General features: G+C 43.0%; 1 protein-coding gene across 2 annotated transcripts in view; it reads right to left on the reverse strand.

Annotated features, from left to right (window-relative positions):
* The window catches only part of SLC17A5 (solute carrier family 17 member 5), an 83,746-nt gene extending 68,222 nt beyond the window's left edge, over positions 1-15,524 (reverse strand). For both annotated transcript variants that reach the window (XM_081094512.1, XM_081094513.1), the window contains exon 1: positions 15,329-15,524. In XM_081094512.1, coding sequence (XP_080950638.1) covers positions 15,329-15,419 — 91 coding nt within the window. In that variant the 5' untranslated portion in view covers positions 15,420-15,524. The remainder of the gene's footprint in view (positions 1-15,328) is intronic.
* Between the last annotated feature and the right edge of the window lie 233 nt (positions 15,525-15,757).

Consider the following 15,757-nt stretch of genomic DNA (forward strand, 5'->3'; position numbering starts at 1 on the left):
TCCCAGTCTTTCTGCTGTTAGGGTCAGTTTGCATATCACCCTTTTACTATATAGGATAGAGGCCTGGTACACGGGTGGGGGCCGGCTAGTTTGCCCTGAAGGGTGTCCCGGATCAGGGTGGGGGTTCCTACTGGGGTGCCTGGCCAGCCTGGATGAGGGGCTGAGGGTTTTCAGGCTGGCCAAGCCTGCTGGCGACTGAAACTCCCAGCCTCTCCTTTTTTTCTTTATTCTGGGATTTATTTACCTTCTATAAATGAAACTTTGTTTCCACTCCAGCTCTGATGCCATGGCGTGCTGAAAGGAGGTATCTGGGGTTTGTTTAGCTTCTATAATTGGAACTTTGTTGCTTAGAGTGGAGCTCAGAGCCTGGCCGCAGCAGGGAGGAAGCTTGGCTTCCTCCATCACTGGAGCAAGCAAGCCTCCTGCTCGCTTCAGCTGCATGGCTGCCGGCCGCCATTTTTGTTGGTGGTTAATTTGCATATCTCGCTGATTAGCCAATGGGAAGCGTAGCAGAGGTAGGGTTAATTTCAATCTTTGTCTATTATTAGATAGGATACTGCTTGAAAATATGACGTAGAAGTTGTGGTTCACACTACTTCAACTTTTGGGGGCATGGTCAATAATTAGAAAATAAAAAGCCAACACAGATGCCACAAAGTATATGACTATGAGATTTTAAGAAATATCAAAGATAGATGGTTCATATCTTTATAAAAATGGTTGTTGATTAGAAGTCAGAAAAATTTTATTTCAAAAAAGTATGGTGATAAAGCAAAATGTGCTTATGAATTTGGATAATGTTTGAAATTGGTCCAATGAAAGCATGCTTGCATGACAAAAAGAACATAATATCCACTGAGCATCTGACACACTGAAATCAAGTTCAAAGCAAAATCATGCTTGCATAGTGAACAGAGCACCCACCAAAGCAAACATCAGCTTCTCAAATATGATTTAAACTTAGGAAATGTGTAGTGGGTGTAGCTGAAAGAAAACGGGCTAATTTAGAATGAAGCAGGTGTGAGAATGAACCTCCGTTCTGATTTTCACTGGCTGTGTATCTTTGGGGAAGTTAAGTTTTCATTCTCACGTTTTCAGCTTGAAAATGAGGTGACCACCATCCACCTCACTGAGTTTTGTGTGATTAAATAAACTACTGTAGAGCAGTATAGTCGGCACGCAGTAAAAGTGAGTTCCTTCCCTGTTGACCCTGGAGAAAGTTATACCAATAAGACATATGTGTGTAACAAGGGACAAAAGAATTACATTAATCTGCGTGTGGTGTGGGGGAGGGGGGGAGGGAGGGAATCAGGGAAGTCCTCTTGGAGAAAGTACATTTGCACTGAGTCTTTGCCAATGAGCAAAAATTCACCAGACAGATTAGAGGAGGTAGAACAATGTAAGCAAAAACAGCAGTATGTACAGAAGTGAGGAAATGAGAAAGTCAAGCAAAGGGAGAGAAGAAAACTACAAATAATTTGATGTGGCTGGACTATGGTACTGTAATAACTGTGAGGGGGATAGTGGGTATTGAGTTTTGTAACAAAAAGTAATAACTAATATTTATTGAGTATTACTAGGTTCCTGTCACTACACTAGTCCAAGTGTGTTTGCTTATATAAAGATTAACTGAGCCTTAGCTTGTGTGCCTTAGTTGGTTGAGCATTGTCTCATGCACCAAAAGGTCTCTGGTTCATTTCCTGGTCAGGGCACAGAGAGTAGAGGTGTAAAGTTCCCAGTGAAACATACAAGATTGCTAAGTGCATAGATACCCATACAAAACTGGCAGGAGCAATCTGCCCTAGTGTGTGACCTTAAAGAATTTCACACCTGTGCTCAGAGGTAGTCACTGAGAAAGAAGACATGGCACTGAGATGGAGGTCGTAACAACACAAAGGGCAAGGGAATCTCGAGTACTGGCAAGAAAATAGAATATAAAAGCTCTATACAGTGGTTCTCAACCTTCCTAATGCCGCGACCCTTTAATACAGTTCCTCATGTTGTAGTGACCCCCAACCATAAAATTATTTTCGTTGCTACTTCATAACTGTAATTTTGCTACTGTTATGAATCGTAATGTAAATATCTGATATGCAGGATGTATTTTCATTGTTACAAATTGAACATAATTAAAGCATAGTGATTAATCACAAAAACAGTATGTAATTATATATGTGTTTTCCGATGGTCTTAGGCGACCCCTGTGAAAGGGTTGTTCGACCCCCAAAGAGGTCACGACCCACAGGTCGAGAACTGCTGATCTATGAGGACAGGAGGAAAGGAAGTCATTAGACATGTAGAAGTCCAGAGAACTGAGGGGACTTGGTGTTGGATGAGAAGTCACTCAAGAAAATGGCAAGAAACACTGTAGAAGATGGAGGGGTGTCAGATGGCAAACCTTTGATAAATGAAGCAAAGTGCCAGGAAGTGGGTACAAGACACAACAATGTAGGGCAAAAGTGATCTAGACCAAAGGCATTGAGAGTGCAGGGGTACTTGTCCAGAAGCATTAATGTGGAATAAGGAGGCATCAATTTCATCAATTAACACAAGGCAAGAGAAAATTGAAAATGACCACTTTTTGAGAGAGCAGTGGAAAGTGAGAGTGGTATGCTCAGAAGCCAGGTTCCTGTTGAAGAGAAGAGGCACAGGTGGTGAGGCAAGACTGGTGAAAACCTGAGTATGTCAAGCATTTATTCACTGTGGAAGGATTTGCTAGTGGGGAGGTGTGGGCCTGGATGAGGAGCATGTAAATACTTAACAGGGAAAGGCTGAGACTGAGGTGGAAAACCCTTGGCGAGGGGCACTGACCTATGCAAAGATGAAGGCTTTCTCTAGATGAGGGTGGGAACTGGATCTAGTGAGCCTCCGTGGCCAGGGAATTACATTTAAAAAGATTTCCTATCTAAATGGATACCATAGCTTTGCTTTCTTTTTTTAAAAATGTTTTTATTGTTTTATCGCTTAAAGTATTACAAAGAGTATTACATATGTCTTCTTTTTTTCCCCACCCTTGACAATCCACTGGCCTCCCCTACACCTCAGTGTCTTATGTCCATTGGTTATGCTTATATGCAGGCATACAAGTCCTTCAGTTGATCTCTTACCCCTCCCCTCCTGCCCCTCAACCCTCCCTGGCCTTCCCGCTGTAGTTTGACAGTCTGTTCGAGGCAGCTCTGCCTCTGTATCTATTTTTGTTCATAAGTTTATAATGGTCTTTATTATCCAGAAATGAGTGACATCATGTGGTATTTTTCCTTCATTGACTGGCTTATTTCACTTAGCATAATGCTCTCCAGTTCCATCCATGCTGTTGCAAATAGTAAGAGTTCCTTCTTTTTTATAGCAGCATAGTATTCCATCGTGTAGATGTACCAGTTTTCTAATCTACTCATCTACTTATGGGCACTTAGGCTGTTTCCAGATCTTAGCTATGGTGAATTGTGCTGCTATGAACATAGGGGTGCATATATCCTTTCTGATTGGTGTTTCTGGCTTCTTGGGATATATTCCTAGAAGAGGGATCACAGGGTCAAATGGGAGTTCCATTTGTAGTTTTTTGAGGAAACTCCATACTGTCTTCCATAGTGGCTGCACCAGTCTGCATTCCCACCAGCAGTGCACAAGTGTTCCTTTTTCTCCACATCCTCTCCAGCACTTGTCATTTGTTGATTTGTTGATGATAGCCAGTCTGACAGGTGTGAGATGGTACCTCATTGTTGTTTTGATTTGCATCTCTTGGATGATTAGTGACTTTGAGCAAGTTCTCATATGTCTCTTGGCTTTCTGAATGTCCTCTTTTGAAAGGTGTCTATTTAGGTCCTTTGCCCATTATTGATTGGATTGTTTATCTTCCTTTTGTTAAGTTGTATGAGTTCCCTATAAATGTTGGAGATTAAACCCTAATTGGTGATAACATTGGCAAACATGTTCTCCCATGCAGTGGTCATTCTTGTTGTTTTGTTGATGGTTTCTTTTGCTGTGTAGAAGCTTTTTATTTTGATGTAGTCCCATTTGTTTATTATCTCTTTAGTTTCCATTGCCTTAGGAGCTGTATCAGTGAAGAAATTGCTTTGGCATATGTCTGAGATTTTGTTGCCTTTGGATTCTTCTAGTATTTTTATGGTTTCCCATCGTATATTTAAGTCCTTTATCCATTTTGAGTTTATTTTTGTGTATGGTGTAAGTTGGTGGTCTAGTTTCATTTTCTTGCATGTATCTGTCCAATTTTCCCAACACCATTTACTGAAGAGACTATCTTGACTCCATTGTATGTTCTTGCCTCCTTTGTCAAATATTAATTGAGCATATGGGTTCGGGCCGATTTCTGGGCTCTCTATTCTATTCCATTGATCTATATGTCTGTTCTTGTGCCAGTACCAGGCAGTTTTGAGAACAGTGGCTTTGTAATACAGTTTGATATCTGGTATTGAGATCCCACCTACTTTGTTCTTTCTCAGGATCGCTGCAGCTATTCGGGGTCTTTTTTTATTTCAGGTGAATTTTTGGAGAGTTCATTCTAGGTCTTGAAATATGTCGTTGGTATTTTAATGGGAAGTGCATTGAATTTATAGTTTGCTTTGGGTAGTATGGACATTTTAATGATGTTGATTCTACCAATCCAAGAACATGGTGTGTTCTTCCATCTGTTTATGTCTTCCTCTATCTCTTTTCTCAAAGTCCTGTAGTTTTCTGAGTTTTCTTTTACCTCTTTAGTTAAGTTTATTCCTAGGTAGCTTAATTTTTTTTGGTGCGATGGTAAATGGGATTGTTTTTTTTAGTCTCTCTTTCTGCACATTCACTATTGGTGTATAGAAATGCCATAGATTTCTTGGCGTTAATTTTGTATCCTGCTACATTGCCGAATTCATTTATTAAGTCTAATAGTTTATTGATGGAGTCTTTAGGGTTTTTTAAGTATAATATCATGTCATCTGCAAATAAGGACAGTTTTACTTCTTCTTTTCCAATTTGGATGCCTTTTATTTCTTCTTCTTGTCTAATTGCAATGGCTAATACTTCCAGTACTATGTCGAACAGGAGTGGTGAGAGTGGGCATCCCTGTCTTGTTTCTGTTCTTAGGGGAAATGGTGTTAGTCTTTTTCCATTGAGTATGATGTTGGCTGTGGGTTTGTCATGTATGGCTTTTTTTATATTGAGGTATGATCCTTCAATTCCCACCTTGCTGAGAGTTTTTATCAAAAATGGGTGTTGGATTTTGTCAAATGCTTTTTCTGGATCAAATGATATGACTATGTGGTTTTTTTCTTTCAATTTGTTTATGTGATGTATCACGTTTATTGATTTTTGGATATTGTACCATCCTTGCATCCCTGTAATAAATCCTACTTGGTCATGATGTATGACCTTTTTGATGTACTGCTGGATCCAATTTGCTAAGATTTTGTTGAGGATTGTGGCATCTTTGTTCATGAGGGATATTGGCCTGTAATTCTTTTTTATTGTGTTGTCTTTACCTGGTTTTGGTATTAGGGTGATGCTGGCTTCACAGAATGAGCTTGGAAGTGTTCCTTCTTCTTGAATTTTTTGTAGTAGTCTGAGGAGGATAGGTTTTAGTTCTTCCTTGAATGTTTGGTAAAACTCCCCTGTGAAGCCGTCTGGCCCTGGGCTTTTGTTTGCTGGAAGCTTTTTGATGACTGCTTCAATTTCTTCCATAGTTATTGGCCTATTGAGATTTTTAGATTCTTCCTGATTGAGTTTTGGAAAGTTGTATTTTTCTAGGAATATGTCCATTTCCTCCAGGTTGTCTAGTTTGTTGGAGTAGAGTTGTCCATAGTATTTTTTAAGTCATTTGTATTTCTGCAGGGTCTGTTGTTATTTCGCCTCTATCATTTCTGATTTTGTTTATTTGGGTCCTCTCTCTTTGATTCTTGGTGAGCCTGGCTAGAGGTTCATCAATCTTGTTTATCCTTTCAAAGAAACAGCTCTTGGTTTCATTGATTTTCTGTATTGTTTTTTTGGTCTCTATGTCATTTATTTCTGCTCTAATTTTTATTATCTCCTTCCTTCTGCTTACTCTGGGCTTTTCTTGTTGCTCTCTTTCTAATTCTTTGAGATGTAGATTTAGATGATTTACTACCATTTTTTCTTGTTTGTTGAGATAGGCCTGTAGAGCTAGAAACTTCAGGACTGCTTTCATTTTGTCCATAGGTTTTGGATTGTTGTGTTTTCACTGTCATTAGTTTCCAGGATGTTTTTAATTTCTTCTTTGATCTCATTGGTAACCCAATCAATATTTAATAACATGATATTCAGCTTCGAAGTGTTTGAGAATTTTGGGTTGTTTTTATTGTAGTTTATTTCTAATATTACACCCTTGTGGTCCGAGAAGATGCTTGGCATGATTTCAGTCTTCTTGAATTTGGGAAGACTTTGTTTGTGACCCAATATTTGGTCTATTTTTGAATATGTCCCATGAACACTTGAGAAGAACGTGTATTTCGTGGCTTTGGGGTGAAATGTTCTGAAGATGTCAATTAAGCCCATCTGATCTAGTGAGTCATTTAGGATTGCTGTTTCTTTGCCGACTTTTTGTCTAGAGGATTTATCCAGTGATGTCAGTGGTGTATTAAAGTCCCCTAGTATGACTGTATTGTTGTCGATCTCTCCCTTGATATCTTCCAGGAGTTTTTTATGGATTTGGGTGCTCCTGCATTGGGTGCATATGTTTATCAGGGTTATATCCTCTTGTTTATTGATCCCTTTAGTATTATGAAGTGGCCTCCCTTATCTCTTGTTATGGCCTTCACTTTGAGGTCTATTTTGTCCGATATAAGTATTGCTACCCCAGCTATTTTTTCATTTCCATTTGCCTGAAAGATATTTTTCCATCCCTTCACTTTCAGTCTGTGTGAGTCCCTTCTTCTGAGGTGGGTCTCTTGTAGACAGCAAACGTATGGGTCATGTTTTTTTATCCATTCAGCCACTCGATGCCTTTTGATTGGAGCATTTATTCCATTTACGTTTAAAGTTATTATTGAAAGGTACTTGTTTGTAGCCATTTCTATTTTTTGTGGCTGTTTTCTTTTTGAGCTTTTTATTTCTTCTGTTTACACTAGTCCTTTAGTATTTCTTGCATTGCTGGCTTGGTGGTGATAAACTCCCTTAGCCTTTTTTTGTCTATGAAGCTTCTTATTTCCCCTTGAATTTTGAATGATAGCCTTGCTGGATGGAGTATTCTTGGATTCAGTCCTTTGCTTTGCATCACTTTGTAGATTTCCATCCATTCTTTTCTGGCCTGATGTGTTTCTGTTGAGAAATCATTTAATAATCTAATGGGAGATCCCTTGTATGTAACTTTCCGTCTCTCTCTTGCAGCCTTTAAGATTCTCTCTTTGTCCTGAACATTTGCCATGGTAATTATGTGTCTTGGTGTGGGTCTTTTCGGGTTCACCTTGTTTGGTACATTCTGTGCTTGTGTGACTTTTTTCTTCCCCACCTCAGGGACGTTTTCTGATATTATTTCTACATTCTGTGCTTGTGTGACTTTTTTCTCCCCCACCTCAGGGACGTTTTCTGATATTATTTCTTCAAATAGGTTTTCTAAGTCTTGTTCATCTTTCTGTTGTTCTGGCACCCCTATTATTAGTATGTTGTTTTGTTTCATGTTGTCCCATAGCTCCCTTAGGCTCTCCTCCTCTTTTAATTTTTTTCTCCAATTGCAGTTCATTTTGGGTGTGGTTTGTTTCCCTGTCTTCCAATTTGCTAATTCGGTCCTTTGCTTCTCCTAGTCTACTGTTGAAACTTTCAATGGTGCTTTTTATTGCAGTTATATCTTCATTTCTTCTTGGTTCTTACATAATTTATTAATTTTTTTCATCTGTTTCTTCTTGCTTCTTGCATAAGTTGTTGATTTTTTTCCTCCATCCGGTTTATGCATTCTAGGACCCTTAATCTGAATTCTTTTTCTGTCATGCTGCATGCCTCGGTTTCACTTAGCTACTTTTCTGGCGAATCCTCCTTTTCTTTCCTTTGGGGGTTTCTTTGTCTACCCATGTTTGATCTCACCGACATATCTAGATGTTGAGTCGTTCAGTGGCTGCTCCTTGGGAGGGAGTGGCTGTGGTTGCTCCTTGGGCAGTTGTGGTAGCAGCTGCTCCTCAGTTGGCAGGAGCTCCTGTGGTGGGTGCTTTTCACCGCTGTGGTGGCTCCTCTGGCTGGTGGGGGGAGGCTTCACACACAGCTGCTGTTCCTCAGACAGAAAAGGTGCTGATCATGACGAGGCTGCTGTTCCTTGGATGGGGCGGGCTACACACGCAGCTGCTACTCCTTGAACTGGGGCGGACTGCTCATGTGGCTGCTGATCCTTGAATGGGGGCTGGCTGCACGCTGCTGTTGTTCCTCTGATGTGGTGGGCTGCTTGTGGGGCTACTGCTCCTAGGACCGGCTGCTGCTCGTTGGACAGGTGCTGGCTGTTGTGGCTCTGCTTCTCGGACCAGTGCGTAGAGCTGCCACTCCTTGGATGTGGGTGGTCTGTTTGTGTGGTTGCTGCTCCTCGGACCGGGGTGGGCTGCCGCTGCTCCTCGAATGGAGCCGGGCCACTCACAGAACTGCTGCTCCTCAGATGGAGGCGGGCTGCTCACAAAGCTGTTGTTCCTCGGATTGGGCAGGATGCTTGTGCAGCTGCTGCTGCTTGGGCGAGGGCAAGATGCTTGTGCAGCTGCTGCTCCTCGGACTAGTGCAGGGTGTGGGCTGTGCACAGCTGCTTCTCCTCGGATGGGGGCGGGCTGCGCAGGGCTGCCTCTCCTCAGACGTAGGAGGACTGCTCGTGCGGCTTCTGCTCCTCGGACAGGTTGAACAGCTTACGTGGTTGTTGTTCTTCGGATGGGGAAGCGGGCTGCTTACACAGCTGCTGCTCCTTGGACAGGGGCAGGCCACATGAGGCTGCTGCTCTTAGGCTCGAGGCAGGCTGCTCACAGGGCTGATGCTACCTGGACAAGAGTGCGCCGCTCACGTGTCTGTTGCTCATGTGGTTGAAAAAATAATGTGAACAGAAGTAGGAAATGAAGGAACAAACAAAAAAAAAGGAGAACAAAGAAAGAAGAAAGCAACAACCAAAAAAAAAAAGGGAAAAAAAGAAAAAAGAAAAAAAAAGCTAACAAAATAATAAAAAAATAAAATTGAAAAATTGAAATGTCATTCCTTTGGCTGGCTTAAGATCCCAGTTTTCTGGAATGTCTGTGATTCTGTTGTTGTTGTTGTTGTTGCTGGGACTGAAAGCCCCTCTATAGGCCACACCCTGTTAACTCCCAGGGATTAATCAGATTATTTTAATCCTTCATCTCATTCAGGGTGGAATCTGGGTGTGGCTGTATTCCTTGCCTGGGGCCTGGAGGGAGGAATTATAGCTTCAGGAGAAAAAATGGCTGCCCAAGTTCTGGGCTCAGGGGTGACTCAGCACTCAATTTGCTGCCACCTCTCCTGGCCCTCCTTCTCTCCCCAGCCTCTCCCCAGATTCCACTCGTCTGCACCTTCTCCCGCTCTTCAGCACGGGTGAGTGTCTGTATCCGAAATGTCTTATAAATAGGGTTCAGTGAAAACAAACAAACAAACACTGGCCACAGAAACAGGTAAGGCTGAGTCTCTGTAAGCTCCTCTCTTACCGGCACTGCATGGTCTGGTCAGCGCTTCAGGCTGCCCCTTTTAGGCTCAGTCCTCCATAATTACAGAACCCAGATCTCAAATCCCTCAGCGCCAACAGTCCTGCGGATCTCCTTTCCACAGTCAGGGGCTGTGCCTGTCCCAAGAGACGCGGCTGTGTGCCACGCGGTCTCCCTCTGACCCTCTGAGCTCAGAGGTATGGCAAACTTTCCTGCCCAGATCCCTGGTTTTTACCTTTCCAGGGGAACTCTGCCCTTCCCGGCTGCAAACTGTCTCACCAGCTGAGTATACTTCCCCAATTTGGGGTGGGTGTTATTAGTTTCAGCTGCTCACTCCTTTGCTCTGGGCAAGACCTAGGACGTGCCTGCCTATTCCGCTGCCATCTTCTACAGTCCCATAAGCTTTGCTTTTAAAAAGGGTAATATTCGCCGAAACTGGTTTGGCTCAGTGGATAGAGCGTCGGCCTGCGGACTGAAAGGTCCCAGGTTCGATTCTGGTCAAGGGCATGTACCTGGGTTGCAGGCACATCCTCAGTAGGAGATGTGAAGGAGGCAGCTGATCGATGTTTCTCTCTCATTGATGTTTCTATCTCTCTCCCTTCCTCTCTGTAAAAAATCAATAAAATATATTTATAAAAAAAGGGTAATCTTCAACTGGCCTTACCCTGCCTTATTAATTCCTCATAAATCCTTATGCCTTCCTAGCTCCCCAATCAATTTCCATTTATGGTTGCTGCTTACCAGCACATCATACCTTATATTTTAAGCTAGAAAATCACAAGTTCCTACAGAGCATGATAGTGAAGAATGGGGCCCTCATTTTGTGGATTCCTGCTTCTCTGAGCAATATAAAGTCCAAATGGTCTTTTTATTTATCATGATGATTATGATAATGATACTAATAGTAACTAATACCATGTGCCAAACACTATTCTAAGCACTGTCTATTAGCTTATTTAATATTCACAATAACCCTATGAATCAGGTGTATTATTTTCCTTGACTTATGAATAAAGAAAACACGAGAGATCAGGTAACTCACACAACTAGTTAGTGGACCTGGGATTGGCAATTAGGCACTCTGGCTCCAAATCCATGCTCTGCCTTTAAGCACAAACAAATGTCTTAGAAGCCCTAAAGCTTATTTGCTCAACATGAATGAGCTCATTTTTGGTGCAACAGTATTTTGAAAATCCATTTAAGTATATATAAGTCACATCTCATTCATACAAAAATAAACTTTCAATTAGTGGAAAATGTGAGGAATAAAGAATTTTTATGTATGGGAGGGGACGCTTTGCTCTTCCTTACCTAATTCCCTCCCTTCTTTCTACCTAAATTAGCTAGAAAACTCCATAGACTTCCTGTTGTTTATCAGCATTGAGCCACCCTTCCCAAATCATTTCGGTGTGCATCTCTGAAATCCGCTGGCCTAAGCACTAAAGCAAATACTTGAGAGGCAAACCACAGTAGGGTTACCGAGAATTTTGTTATATCAACCTGAGAGGTATTAATTCTTAACACCAAAGAACTATATCCTAATTTTAGCTCCCTCAATAAAGAAACACTATACATAATTTAAAACCATGTCATCTTATTCCTAATGAAGTGGAAAACTTTCAGTTTTGTTAAGGATCATGTAAAAATGAAGCATTTTGCAAACAAGAATTTCTCAAATATAACACAAATGTGGCAGTGTTGTGTTAAGGAAGGAGGATGGGACTAAAATTCAGAATTCAAGTTATTCATTAATAGAGCTTCATGCAATCATTGGGAACTTAACTTCTTTGGCCCTCAGGTATCTATATATATAAGGCTAAGTGACCGACTGTCCATCCGACTGACCAACCAGCCAGTACATATGATGCACGCTGGCAATTTAAAAATAAACATCGACTCGCGCATGCACGATTCATATAAAGCTCTCGCTGGTGCCAATCACACGCGTGTGTTTTAATCTGTCATTGTCGATCGTGAATTTGGTTGACACTTCAATTATAGAGAAAGGGTGAATAGCGATATTAAAATATTTCTTCTAATTAATTTCCTTTCAATGTGCACAAATCCATGCACCAGGCCACTAGTTTATATATGAAAGCATGTGCCAGTAGGTGGTAATTGGTTTCTAAGGTCTGTTAAGTACAATTTTATGACTGACATTTATCAGCATTTCTCTTCTGAAAAACAAAACCATACACTTAAGCATAGATGAGGTACAGCTAATTCCATTATCAGTTTGTTCCAGAAACTAACATAAAAGATAAATAAAATGTATGCAAACATATGGGAAGAGAAATTTTTAGGACTTCTAAAGACTTACTCCTTCAGGCACCATACCTAAAAAAACTAATTCTGAATTGTGGAAAAGTCTAGACTGTTCCATAATGTGACTAATGCCAGGCTCTCTAGCTGGACTGAGCCAGATTGGAGATTGCTTATGGCAAACCCGACTTAGAGACCGTCTGATGGTAGTCAATGTTCTGATGTAAATCACCACCCCTCCCCTGCCTGCTGCTACATACTGGCTCCTGGAAGAGGCCATTGTCCTCAATCAGTCAAGCATGTAAAGCATTTGTACCTGGGACTGGTCACTTAAAAGTACTTGTGACTATCCTGTCTTGTTCTGTATAATTCTCTGGCACATGCCAAGCAGTGCAGGGATCCATTTAGTCTTGCAACCGCCTTGTCACATATGCTCCCTTAATAAACTCCCAATTATCAGAGTGGAGTGGCAGCCTCATTCTCTGACCTTACTCTGCCCTGCATTTAGGGAGGTAGATTTTCAGGCCCGGGACCTTTCCCTGGGTCTGTCTGTATTGATGTGGATGGGAAGCTTTTTTTTTTTCTAAACATCCTTACTTTCATGAAAGTGCAAAGTGAATATATATAGAACATAATTTAATGAAAAATGTAGCCGAGACCGGTTTGGCTCAGTGGATAGAGCGTCAGCCTGCGGACTGAGGGGTCCCGGGTTCGATTCCGGTCAGGGGCATGTACCTGGGTTGCGGGCACATCCCCGGTGGGGGATGTGCAGGGGGCAGCTGATCGATGTTTCTCTCTCATCGATGTTTCTAACTCTCTCTATCTCTCTCCCTTCCTCTCTGTGAAAAATCAATAAAATATATTAAAAAAAAATAAAATAAAAATAAAAAAATGTATAAAAATCCATTGATAAAATTTCAGAAAAAGAAATGAAAAAGGGAAACAATTCATTTTTCAATTGCAATAAACTTAACAAAGGATGTGAAGAACTTACTACACTGAAAACCACAAGGCATTATTATGAGAAACTGAAGAAGACAGAAAAAAATGAAAAGATATACTACCTGTTCATGGAATGGAAGAAACAGAGGAGAGAAAACAAATTCCGGAGGCATTCCAGGGCCTCTTGGAATGGCCTAATAAAGCCAATTCTGGATGTCCTAAATTAAAATCCGTTAACAGAACTGAGGGCAACCACTGATCTACTTTCTGCTATTACAGATTAATTTTGCTTATTTTAGAACTTCATGCTGATGGAACCATATGTTAATATGGTAGCTTCTTTTGCTCAGTGTTTTTGAGATTTGTCCAGATAGTTATATGTGACAAGAGAAAAATTCTGAGATGCCCTAAATTAAAATAAACGAGGATGGAGGAGGAAGGTTAATCAATTAATAGAACTGGGGGCAAGAAACCAACGAAGACTGCTCATATTCCTAAATGCATGTTGAAGCTATGAATCAACTCCTAGGTGGCTATTTCATCTCATCTAAAAAGAGAGCCCACCACCAGATAGCTTGGCATGCTGCTTACGCATCAACTCTCTGGACTGTTGCCCACAACCAACCCAAAAGCAGTGTACACTTCTTCCTTATGGACAATACACCTGTCCCCAAACTAGCCCTGCATCAGACCACTACCACCTCTGCCCCTTTATTTCTTCATCCCCAAAATCACTGCATAAAGGAGCCCTATCAATGCTAGGACAGCGGGCATGTCTGTTCTTCCCACCTAGCTCTATTGCTGATGGTTAAGACGCTATGTCCCAGGACCTGGTCCTTTTCCTGGTTAGCATATTGCTCAATAAACCCTTTCTTTCAGAAAAACTTTTGGCCTGGAAGGTTATTGTTTAACATGTATATTAGTAGTTTCCTTTTATTACTGGGCAGTATTCCATTGTAGGGACATACCACAATTTGTTTATCTGGTCACCTGTTGATGGATACCTAGGTTGTTGACAGTCTTTTATTATTATAAATAAAGCTGCTATATTATGGTAATATATGTTTAACTTTAAAATACATTGCCAAACAGATCCCAATGTAGTTGTAACATTTTACACTCTTACCAGCAAAATGAGAGTTCTAGTTACTCCATGTCTTAGTCCACATTTGGCATCTTCAGCCTTTTAAATTTATTAGCCTCCCTAGCGGGTACATAGTGACATAGTTGTGGTTTTAATCTGCATTTTCTTGACAACTAATGATGTTTAATATTTGAGCTAAAATTTTATACACACACACACACACACACACACACACACAAATATCTCCTCCCAAATTGCAACAGACTTTAGTAGTCTCTAGGGAATATCTTTATTATGACCTTTATTTCTGTATTTCCATACTAGATTATTTTACAGAGGAAAACTATAGAAAGCTAACATTATATGCCACAGGGGGTAAAAAATCAATTTATGGAACTAAGTCCAACTCCCAGGTAATACATCCCTGCGGTACAGTATTTACACGAACATCCACCAACACAAGCTCCCAGCTGCCAGACGGCACTGTAACGCTGCCACGTCTACGGCTGCCATCTGGGAAGACACGACAGGACTATACTGTTCTTGGTCAGGAAAAGTCAAATTTCTAATTCAACTGTTTCTTATGCACACTTCTTTGCAACTACCGAATGCACGCAAGCTGTTTTGCTCTGTAGTTTCAATTACTTTTAAAGAAGTTTCATTATAGAAATAGCGAAGAGCACAATATCTTCCCCTTCTCCCCCCATTCAGGGAGGATGCGTTGTGAAGTATTCCCCGTTCCTATTTGTTGCAAGACCTTTGGCAAGTTACCCTGGAAGAGACTTTTATAGATATCCCTTGAGGATAACCCAACTGATTCCTAACATAAATGTCAAGACGGAAATAACAGGGCGCAGCACTTTTTATCTCTTACCAAACAATTTCAAGATAGTCGCTGGGTTATGCAATGATTTCCATCCGCGTCCTCACAGATATAAACCTCCTTTTTGGTCTCCCTTCCTCGCCCAAGGAGCTCCCCGACCACAAGCTGGCGGACGTGCAGCTGCGGGAACCCGGAGGGACGGGGAGGAAGAGCCGGCAGCTCTGTCCGGCCGGTCCATTCGCAGGTTTCTCCCCCGGTTCGCTCTCACGCGGGGTCCTCCGCCCGCCCCTTGGCCTATTGGTCTCATTGATTGATAGATGCTCCCCCCGTTCATTCATTCTCCCGTGGGGTCCCCCGCTCGATACCACCCAACATCGCCGGCGGCGCCACTTGCCGAGGTCCCACCCAACCCGCGGCGGGACCTGGCCTCACGGTTCCCGCCCGCCCCCGGGCCCAGAAGCGGGTCGCCCGGTCCTCGCGCCCCCTCACGCCTGGCTCTCCCCCACCCCGCCCGCCCCACAGACCCAGGGCGCGGGGCCTCGGGCCATCCCTGCGCCGAACGGCCGCCCGAAGCCCCCGGATCGCGCCGCGGCTCACCGGCCTCCGCCTGCGGGGCGCCCTGCAAGAGGGGTGTGCTGTCCGAGACCTTCTCGCCCTCGGGGGACTGGCCGGGAACCGGAGACCTCATGGCGTCTCCGGGGAGCAAGCGGCCGATCTACCGGCGCAGGGCAGCGCTCGGGCCGGACCGCCGAACCCCGGGGCAGCCCCCGGCCTGGCAACGCCCCTCAGCCCCGTCCGGTCGCCGCGGCCCCGCCCCGAGGCGGCCGCGCTGACTCCGCCCCCGTCGCCATCTTGGCTGTGGGCGACTGGGCAATGGGCAGCGGAATTCTGGGAGTTCGGCTGGGGGGCGGGGCCTGACGCACAATGCTCCGGTCCGTCCGCCGCTCTCTCCGGGCCGGCGCCGGGCCGCCCTCCGGGGCCGCGGAGGAGTGGGAACCGGGGGCTGACGGAGGGCCCTGGAGTCGC

Source organism: Myotis nattereri, assembly GCF_964212035.1.
Source record: "Myotis nattereri genome assembly, chromosome: 6".
Taxonomy (NCBI): Eukaryota; Metazoa; Chordata; class Mammalia; order Chiroptera; family Vespertilionidae; genus Myotis; species Myotis nattereri.